Source organism: Bombyx mandarina, chromosome 16 (genome assembly GCF_030267445.1).
Source record: "Bombyx mandarina strain Sakado chromosome 16, ASM3026744v2".
Lineage (NCBI taxonomy): Eukaryota > Metazoa > Arthropoda > Insecta > Lepidoptera > Bombycidae > Bombyx > Bombyx mandarina.
The window spans coordinates 11,053,061-11,063,145 of NC_143222.1; the positions used below are offsets into that span (position 1 = coordinate 11,053,061).

Sequence of the window (10,085 nt, forward strand, 5' to 3'; positions counted from 1 at the left end):
TAAGGAATCTACTCATATAGCTACAATAGAAATAGTATTTGCACCGGCTTAGCGAGTCATAAACATAATTAAAACTACTGTTACAGATACATCTCGCGTTTTCTATTGTCATTTACAGTTTTCGTGGTCACGGACGACGATCGTCAATTCAATCAACCATAAAAATAAACAGTTTTTTTATAAACATTTGATTGGATCTCGGGTACTGGTCAAGGGTTACTGATAATTTACAGACTGTCTTTCAGAATCACTAAAATACTTAGATATGATTATTAAAAATCTAAGAGTATGCTGTGTATTTAATTTTGTAGTATGTACATAATATATTATGTATATGTGTCTCTTCAGAGCATGAGCTGGTAGTGGCTCTTTAGACTATTAGCGATTAAGTAGGAAAAAATTTGTCTGTGCATATAAACACCAATCTTTCAAACTTCTTAGAAATAAAAAATCTTAAACCATTCTTAGAACGTTTTCATAGTATAATAGTAGCATAATATTTTTTTTTAGTAAATCATTATTGTTTTTGTGTTGGTTTTCCAGTTCACGTAAATTTATGGAATTTATTTCGACATCTAACACACATACAGAGTAAGTACCAATTGTTCTCGATTACCGTTTTTCTTCAAACTAGAGGTCCCGCAGTAGTCGAAATTCGACTATAATTAATTGGAATTATAAGTTTGTACACTATTATGATTGTATTTAATACTTCTATAATCACAAATTTCGCCAAGGCTACACTATAAAAAAATATTAATAAAGACAAACAATATTTAATCTATCCTTAATTTGACAACAGACGTCAAGAACAAAAGTTTGACAATAAATAGTATGCATGCGTGTGTGCGTGTGTATGTAGTGTGTGTGATGTTTTCTTTATTGATTTAATGTATTTTTTATGAATCATTTAAAAAAAATATTAGCATTGTGCACTTCTTCTCTATATTCTCTATAAGTGTGGAAAATTTCATACTCCTCCGTCCGCGCAATTTTCGTAAAAAGGGATACAAAGTTTTTGCTTCACGTATTATTAAATAGATTTCTCATTTAATTAATTTTATATTTTAAAAAATAATTATGATCTCATCAAAACATTTGACGGGGTAAAACACAAGCTGGTTTGTTTACCACATCCCAAAACGGGTTTTCCGAAAACTTGTATGATAACAAACCACCTCATTTAAGAAATTTAATAATTTATGAAAATAATGAGAACTTTTTGCACGGATCGGTGACTTTTAAATTGGTGTTCAGCTTTTGTTCGCTTTGTAATTAAATGTCCAATGCGAAGAATTTTTATAATATATTAGAGGGGTGGACGAGCTCACAGCCCACCTGGTGTTAAGTGGTTACTAGAGACAAAGACATCTGCGACGTAAATGCGCCACCCACCTTGAGATATAAGTTCTAAGGTCTCAAGTATAGTTACAACGGCTGCCCCACCCATCAAACCGAAACGCATTACTGCTTCACGGCAGAAATAGATAGAAATAGAAATAGAATTACTTAGAGTCCACACAGGTTCTGCCTACCTAGGTCTAATATTCATCAGACGATTGTCACTAAAACTTTGTGTTAGCGATGAATTGTTTTGAGCTAAAAATTGGAAAATAAATTGCGTATTGATCTAAATATTTTTGTACAATACACATAATGTTTGTTTTATTGAGTTCGTAAACAGGCGCCCTAATGAGAAGCGTTCATCATGTCACGGGTATCACTGTCTATGGCTTATCATATTTACTGGAGACATATCTATATCTTTTTACTGGTAGGAGGACCTCTTGTGAGCCCGCACGGGTAGGTACCACCACCCTGCCTATTGCTGCCGTGAAGCAGTAATGCGATTCGATTTAAAGGGTGGGGCAGCCGTTGTAACTATACTTGAGACCTTAGAACATATATCTCAAGGTGGGTGGCACATTTACGTTGTAGATGTCTATGGGCTCCAGTAACCACTCAACACAGCTCGTCCATCCAACTAAGCAATACAACGCAAATACAACGAGCCACCTTGACACATAAAGATCAAAACCGAACGGAATCTGACCGGACCCCATATCTTCTCTCCAGATGCTGTGCCACACACTCATTCTGGTGCTGGCTGCAGGCCTGACCAGTTGCGACGTGTCTCACCTCGAGACAACCACGCCTGATCCTCCACCGAAGCCCTACGTGTTCTCCTATACTGCTGGACGATTCCCCGGACACGTTGACAGGGAACACACCGAAGTCAGTGACGGCAGCGGAGTCGTGAGAGGTACGGTACTGTTTTACTGGTGATAGAACCTCTGGTGAGTCCGCCTATTTCTGCCGTGAAGCAGTAATGCGTTTTGGCTTGGAGCAGCCGTTCTAACTATATTTGAGACCTTAGAACTTATATCTCAAGATGGGTGGCGCATTTACGTCGTATATGTCTATGAGCTCCAGTAACCACTTAACACCAGGTGGGCTGTGAGCTCGTCCACACATCTAAGCAATAAAAAAAATTAGATTACAAAGCAACCATAAAAAATTCAGATATGCCTTCGCATGGTACTAATCTCTCCGGGAATTCAGCTGACCTGGGCCAGCTTTTGCTTGTTTATATGCCAGTATCCTCTCCCTAAATATAATTTGGTTCCCAAATTCATGATGTCCCTATTTTGATCACACACAAATGAGGCTGTTAGCGCAAAAGTGGCGTAACCCACAATTCAAATTCGTGTTTATGTATTGCAATTTATTTAAAACATAATAAATTTTCATGCAAAATCGGCCTATCCTTAGTTTCGTCCATAGATAAATAGATACCATTGTAAACAATATTATAGCGCGTATTTTTTTTTGCCTACGAAGTATTGTAAAGGAAATTCGAACCTCATTATCTCCACACTAACTATGGTAAGCCTAGAATTTTGCGCTGACGGCCTCAAATATCCACATCCATCTTATCAATTTCTGTAACCACACAAACATGCGTTCTTATTGGAGGAAGACTCGGAGAGCTGATGTACGGTATTCCGAGTTAGTGGTGGTAGATGGCGGGTAAGTTTTGTTATCTGTAGTCTACTTATCCAATGCAGTCAAATACATGGAAATATGTAGAAAGCTATATGAGTGAGGAATAATGTAAAACCATACCTAGGCTGGTGACATAGGAAGTGCTGTCCACTGAGTTTCTCGCCGGATCTTCTCAGTGGGTCGCGTTTCCGATCCGGTAGTAGATTCTGCGAAGCACTGCTTTGCTAGGGCCAGTGTCAGCAACTCTTCCGGTTTAGACCCCGTGAGCTCACCTACATGTTAGAGTGAAGCTGAAATAGCCTCATAAGGCTATCAGCATAGGTAGGACAAAAAAAAGGAAGTGCTATTGCTAAACTCAATTTTAATTGGGAGTGGTCAGGCAGAGTGATTGAAGGATTAATTGGAGCTTTAGAATATGGAAGAATCAAGCTTGTTGGGGTTCAAGCGGAATAAGGGACTCACCGATGATGATGAAATATTTTACCTAAGTTTTATTTCAAACAGCCTCTCTCTTTAATCAGATTTATCCGAACTTTATTTGGTCATTTGAGTTTATTCATACCATCGATAGCTCCTTTTATCATGAGAGATGAATTTCAATGTACGTGCATTATAAATATGCTTTATGTTGAAAATTTATATTGCCTAATGATAAAATGTCCCGTTTCCATTACACAAAGTCTGTACAGGTTTGACTGCGACTATTTTTGTGTCTGAGGCGTTAATTTTGAGCCACATATTGCAACTAAATATATGTGATCCAGTTTATTCAAACCATCGATAGCTACTTTTATCATGAGAGATGAATTTCAATGTACTTGCATTATAAATACGCCTTATGTTGAAAATTTATATTGCTTAATAACTGTCCCATTTCCATTACACAAAGTCTGTATAGGTTTGACTGCGACTATTTTTGTGTCTGAGGCGTTGATTTTGAGCCACATGTTGCAACTAAATGTATACAATCCAAGATTAAATTAGTTTAATTTGTGTTCAATTATCCTCAGAAGAACCAATTCTACGCAACACGGAATTTGCGCAATTTGAATTCTAACGTAAACAGGTGAAAGTTGCTTTTTAGTCATAAACTTCGTTGTGTACTTTGCGTTTGGTCTTAGTGATACTACAAGAATATAGAGCACGATAATATGTTTTATTCTACAGTACTATGATGCGGTAACTAGCAGTTATAGTCTATAGAGTTTTATATAACACTAGCTGGCCCGGCAAACGTTGTTTTGACATATAAATTATTTCTAGGAAAGATAAATAACCTAGATACCGACTGCAGCGCCATCTGCCGGGCCGATTTGTAAATCTAAACCATGCTCGAATCCACCTGAAGGTACACAGAAAATTTCATTAAAATCGGTCCAGCCGTTTGGGAGTTCAGTGACAAACACACGCACAGAAGAAATATATACCTATATAAAGATTGTGGCGGGTAGCCGTCATAGAACGCAAGATATTTGACAGATGCCTGAATCTCCCTTACGACATTTTCAAGATAAGCTTGTTCAAGTAACAACACATCGTAACAAGTTCCGAACAACTACATTCGGACCGTCGGTCTACCGAGCCACTTCACAAGCTCGGTGGCAAATCTCATCTTGGTCATTACTCATCCCTCCCTGAGTCGCATTGCTCATGTCGAAGAGTCGGGACCATCTCCACCATCTTGGTCGTTAAACCTCCCGAAACACTTTAAAAATACGTGCACCCAAAATGAAATTAATTAAGCGTAAAGGTTACCCACCAGCGAGACCTGAGCTCTGGCGCAGTTCCATCGTTTGAGACGAGTATACTGGTCGTCTTATCCGTTGCGTTTTTTTAGATTTCTCGTTCTTTTTTCTGTGTATTATACAACCATTCATGAGTCTGTCCTCTGCTTCAAATGCTAATATTGACAGGAATTCATTTTCCGACTGTTTAAATTTCCTTCGACCACGACGTGGTTTATTATGTTTTTAATATATTTTTATTTTAATAATTTAAAATTTTCCAATTTTAGACATTTTTCTTTTTCTTATTTGCATAGCGTTATTTAATAACTATTGTTTACGTTCATAATTAGAATCCTGATTTAGCGAGTATTTAGTAGCAGCTAACATTAAAATATGTGTATGCTCTATATACATAATAATAAAATAAACAGCTTCGAAGTAATGGATATTACCGTATTACCATTAGCCAAATAACAGGTGAGACACAGATACAAAATCCTTGAAACAATTGCCGACGCAATTTCTAACAAAGCTCAATCCTTCAATGAAATTCATGCAGTGTAAGTACATAACAGTAGAATTAAAAATAGTCCGTGAAACAAATGCATGAAAGGTGATTTTGGCTGTTAGCCTAACTCGGATGTTAGACGTTATGTTTCTAACATCGATAACAATATTCAGAGCACGAAACATAGCTAAATGCTTAAATTAGTTTAAGCCTCGTCAAAGACGAGAAGAGATTACAAAGCACACGAGATGTGGCGTAATTTGAAGGTCTCGACTAGAATTGCGTCTCAGTTATTTTTAAATATAATTCGAAGACCTTAAAGTAAGTGGAGGCAAAATAAGCTTAGAATTACAAACGTGGAATAAGTAAGTGCAGATAAGAAGGCTACATTAATAAACAATAATGAGATCATTTATTGTGGATTCAAATTAAATAGTATTAAGTTAATGTATTTATAATAGTAATATATAATTTAAAAAACTTCACTAACCATTTCCGCCAACAATAGAACAACTATTTATTATTTTGGTAGGCGTTGCGAGCCCGTATGGCTCCTCATTCCTGACTTATCGGCTGTGAACAATAGTAGTTATTTTTCATAGCATTATACGGCCGCTCATCTGATAGCTTAGAGAGGCTATTCGTGACACTGGGAAAATTCGATCAAATCCGCACAACACTAGAAACCCCATTTCACGAGGCCCTTCACGCGGCCAATTAACGCAAACGCTGGAAAATAAAATAAACCATAAATAAAATATTTTCTAAGCAATGACGGTCTTTACTGGTGGTAGGACCTCTTGAGAGTCCGCACGGGTAGGTACCACCGCCCCGTCTATTTCCATCGTGAAGCAGTAATGCGTTTCGGTTCGAAGGGTGGGGGTAGCCGTTGTAACTATACTGAGACCTTAGAACTTATATCTCGAGGTGGGTGGCCCATTTACGTTGTAGTTGTCTATGGGCTCCAGTAACCACTTAACACCAGGTGGGCTGTGAGCTCGTCCATCCATCAAAGCAATAAAAATAAATAAAAAAAGCGACCCTCAACGAGGAAACGACGCCAGGAGGAGGAAATACAGTCGTTCATGCCAAGAAAATTAAAACTGAGATTCCGTGAGAGCGAGTACAATTGCACTGTGTTCAAAAACATTTTCTCCATAAATTAACATTGTCTTTTTTTTTCCCTACCTATGATGATAACCTTGAGAGGCTATTCCAGCTTCACCCTAACGTGTGTAGGTGAGCTCACGGGGCTCAAAACGGAGTGATGCTAACACTGGCCCTAGCAAGAGCAGTGCTTCGCAGAGTCTACCACCGGATCGGAAACGCGACCCACTGAGAAGATCCGGCGAGAAACTCAGTGGGCTGTGTCTGTGGGTTAATTCGCCCGTCGAGCCCTTCGTCGCAAGCGACGGGTTCGACGAGGACGGTGACCGGTGCTTGTGGTACCTAAAAGCACCGTTAATGGATTGGGAGGATCAGTAATGACGTGTTTTGGGCGACGTCGACTGTATACCATTCGGTCTACAGGATCGGGTATGTAATTTCCATCGGCCACGACAAGAGGGTTCTCATGTCGTGCCGCCTTCTCAAAGTGGCGCAATGATGCCGACTGTAGATACTTACTAACTGAGTCAAGCTCCAGGTCAACATGGAGATCCACGTTCCTTAGGAACCATGGTGCTCCAACAGCTATCCTGCAAAACATTGTCAATAACCTTTCTTCGTCACTTTCCAGGAAAATTCGCGTACGTCGACCCACGTCACAAGGTGCGGACAGTGGACTACGTGGCTGACAAGGAAGGCTTCCATCCGATACTGAGCGACGTGCCTCCAGAGCACCCAGCTGACTCTGAATCCGTTGCCTTGGCTAAAGACAGGCACTTCCAGCTATACTCCAAGATTGCTGAAGAGCACGCCCAACATCCACATCCTTATGGTATGAAAGTTTGTCAACTGGTTAATACAGAGGCAATTTTGCGACAGCCAACCCTGATGCTAATTGGTTACCGGAGCTCATCTGGAAACACTAGTTCTAAGACTCAGTTCTATAGTACAACAGTCGCACTTCTTTTCAATCCATAACCAGAATGATTAATGGCAGTAATAGGCAGGGCGGTGGTAGCTACCCATGTCAGATCACGAAACGTCCTATAAGTAATTACGGAAACGATGCTATTCTTTCATCGTGGATGTTATTCGTGAACATGACTTAAGTAAGCATTCAATGGTGGCTTTCTTCTATTTAAACCAGCAATGCAATGATCTATGTTTGTAAAAACCGAACGTTTATCTGCCTGTGAAGGTAACAAAGCCTTACCTGCTGCGATGCAGTGATGGGTTTGAAGGGGGCAGCCGTTGTACCATAGAACTGAGACTTATGTCTCAAGGTCTCTTACTGCTGGTAGGACCTCTTGTCAGTCCGCGCGGGTAAATACCACCACCCTACCTATCTCTGTCGTGAAGCGGTAATGCGTTTCGGTTTGAAGGGTGGGGCAGCCGTTGTAACTATACTGAGAACTTAGAACTTATATCTCAAGGTGGGTGGCGCATTGTAGATGTCTATGGGCCTCGGTAATATCTTAATACCAGACGGGCCATGTGCTCTGCCACATATCGAAGCAATAAATAAATAAAAATACAATGCGCTCAACCGAAATCAGTTCTCAACTTAGTCGATTATCACGTTGTGATGCCCATTCGCTCCGGTAGTTAATTAAGACAAATTTAATTTCGCTAATCCTATCAAGTATTTAAATCATTAAGTCTCGTTACAAATAGTCATGTTTTTTTTTTAATTTTCGATCACAAGCAAGCTCCGAGTTTACAGCATTAAGTGTTACAAAAAAATTAAGTCTTGCATATATATCTTGTACATTCTGTGGGTCTTTATAAGCCATAGCCTATGAGTCTTACAATACAAAGCTACACCAAGTCATTACAATATTATTTTTGTATCAATAAAACGGTGTTACTCTTAGTAGATAGATTAAGTGGATTTAATCAATTGGAGGCGAAAAGTTTTCAAGCGGCGTCCGCGTACCGGAAGACGTAGCGCGGAGCACCGACGACCTATTGAGGTTCGCGGGGATCCGCTGGATACAGGCAAAGCAGGACCGATCATTGTGGCGAGGCTTGGAGGAAGCCTATGTCCGACAGTGAGCGGACGTATGTGGGCTAATAGATCGACTATCTATTTAATTACACACAATCAGGTGATGATGAATCTTCATCCAACAACAAATGCCCAATCCACGCCCCAATCCCAATCTGCATTCTACGTCTCCACAATAAAGTACGGTAACGTTACAGAAACCAGCGTTCCTCGTCAATCAGCCGCCGTCGCCGAAGCCACCTTGAAGCACTCTGAGCTCTTCCGCGTTATCGCCGAGCAGCACGCGAGGATCGCGGCGGAGAGAGAGGCTCTCCTCAGGGAGGAAGAGGAGAAACAACACCTGCAGGAACTTGAACAGTAGACCGATTCGAGAAGACCCAAAGAACTTTTCGATAGTTCAATTTCAATTTTATTAAAACAAAATAGAATAATCTGATTTTTCGTAATCTCGATAATTATGATACTAACCATCATCACGTCATGTTACGAAATTCATCAATGATTCTCTTCGCATATGTAGGTCATACAATTTCGCGTACTGGTGAAACTGGAAAGGTCTCCGGGCCACAAGTAATCCTTCAATCATAAACAAAACCGCTTCGCTTTGGAAGTTTTCACTTAATTACTCTGAAAGTGAATTATTAGTGCCAAAAACCACGCTCCCGTGGATTCTTTTAAGAAGGCTTTCAATACATTATTAAAATCAATCAGTATTGATTACACGTTTAGTAAGATCGGCTTCATAAGAATTTCTGCCAGGAAACCAACTTAGAAACAGACTATCTTAAAAGGCTTATAATGCTTTTACAAAATACACCTTTTGCTATTGTCAAATACATTTCACTTTCGAGTAATTTTGAGTAGACTATTTTAAAATTGTTTTAGAGATGATGAATTCAGTTTCTTATAAATCTTAGTAACTGTGAAACGATTGAAATTAATATTTATTTAAATATATATTTATAACTAGCTGACCCGGCAGACTTCGTAGTGCCTCAATCGATAAATAAAAGACCTAAACTTTTGTATAAAATAAACTTAAAACAAACAAAAGGAATTGTTTCGGCGGGGGACACATCAAAGGAAAAACAAAATTGTTGTTTTTATTTAATTCCGAGCATTTTCATATTTATCTACCTTTTAAACCTTCTCTTCCACAAAAAATTCAAAACCAAAATTAGCCAAATCGGTCCAGCCGTTCTCGAGTTTTGGCGAGACTAACGAACAGCAATTCATTTTTATATATTATATAGATTAGTATTTGTATATTAGGTCATTATTGGATTATTTAGCGTTTAAGATTCAACTGTAATACTCTAAAATGCCATATATCGTTTCGTATTTTAGTCGAGCTAGTGTTTATGATCTTTTTATTGTATTCTTTTTTTTTTTTTGCATTTTCATGAAATTCTCCTGTCGAAAAGTCAATAAATGACGTTGATTGTAGTTTTTTATTTGATTTTCGTTACTTGTCAAAAAACCAAGCCCTATTCGATCTACTCATGTAGACTACTGCAACACAGATTATTATTTTTAAGGGATTTTATGACCTGGTAACTGAAACCTTTAAGTCATGTCTTATTTTAATTTATATTCATATTTTTATGAAAAATGATATTATGGAGTGAAATGAAATGAAGACGACTAATTTGAGACATTAATCAACTGGGATGAAATTTAATGAAATGAAATAGGATGAAATATAATCTCAGTAAAATGGTGGTCATTT

At 38.6% G+C, this 10,085-nt stretch overlaps 1 protein-coding gene across 2 annotated transcripts in view; it reads left to right on the plus strand.

The window, feature by feature from the left end:
- CPR56 (cuticular protein RR-1 motif 56) overlaps window positions 1-9,802 on the plus strand; it is a 33,617-nt gene extending 23,815 nt beyond the window's left edge. For both annotated transcript variants that reach the window (XM_028171074.2, XM_028171073.2), the window contains exons 2-4: window positions 2,077-2,263; window positions 6,980-7,180; window positions 8,554-9,802. In XM_028171074.2, the coding sequence (XP_028026875.1) occupies window positions 2,077-2,263; window positions 6,980-7,180; window positions 8,554-8,717 (552 nt within the window). In that variant the 3' untranslated portion in view covers window positions 8,718-9,802. The remainder of the gene's footprint in view (window positions 1-2,076; window positions 2,264-6,979; window positions 7,181-8,553) is intronic.
- The last annotated feature ends 283 nt before the right edge of the window (window positions 9,803-10,085 follow it).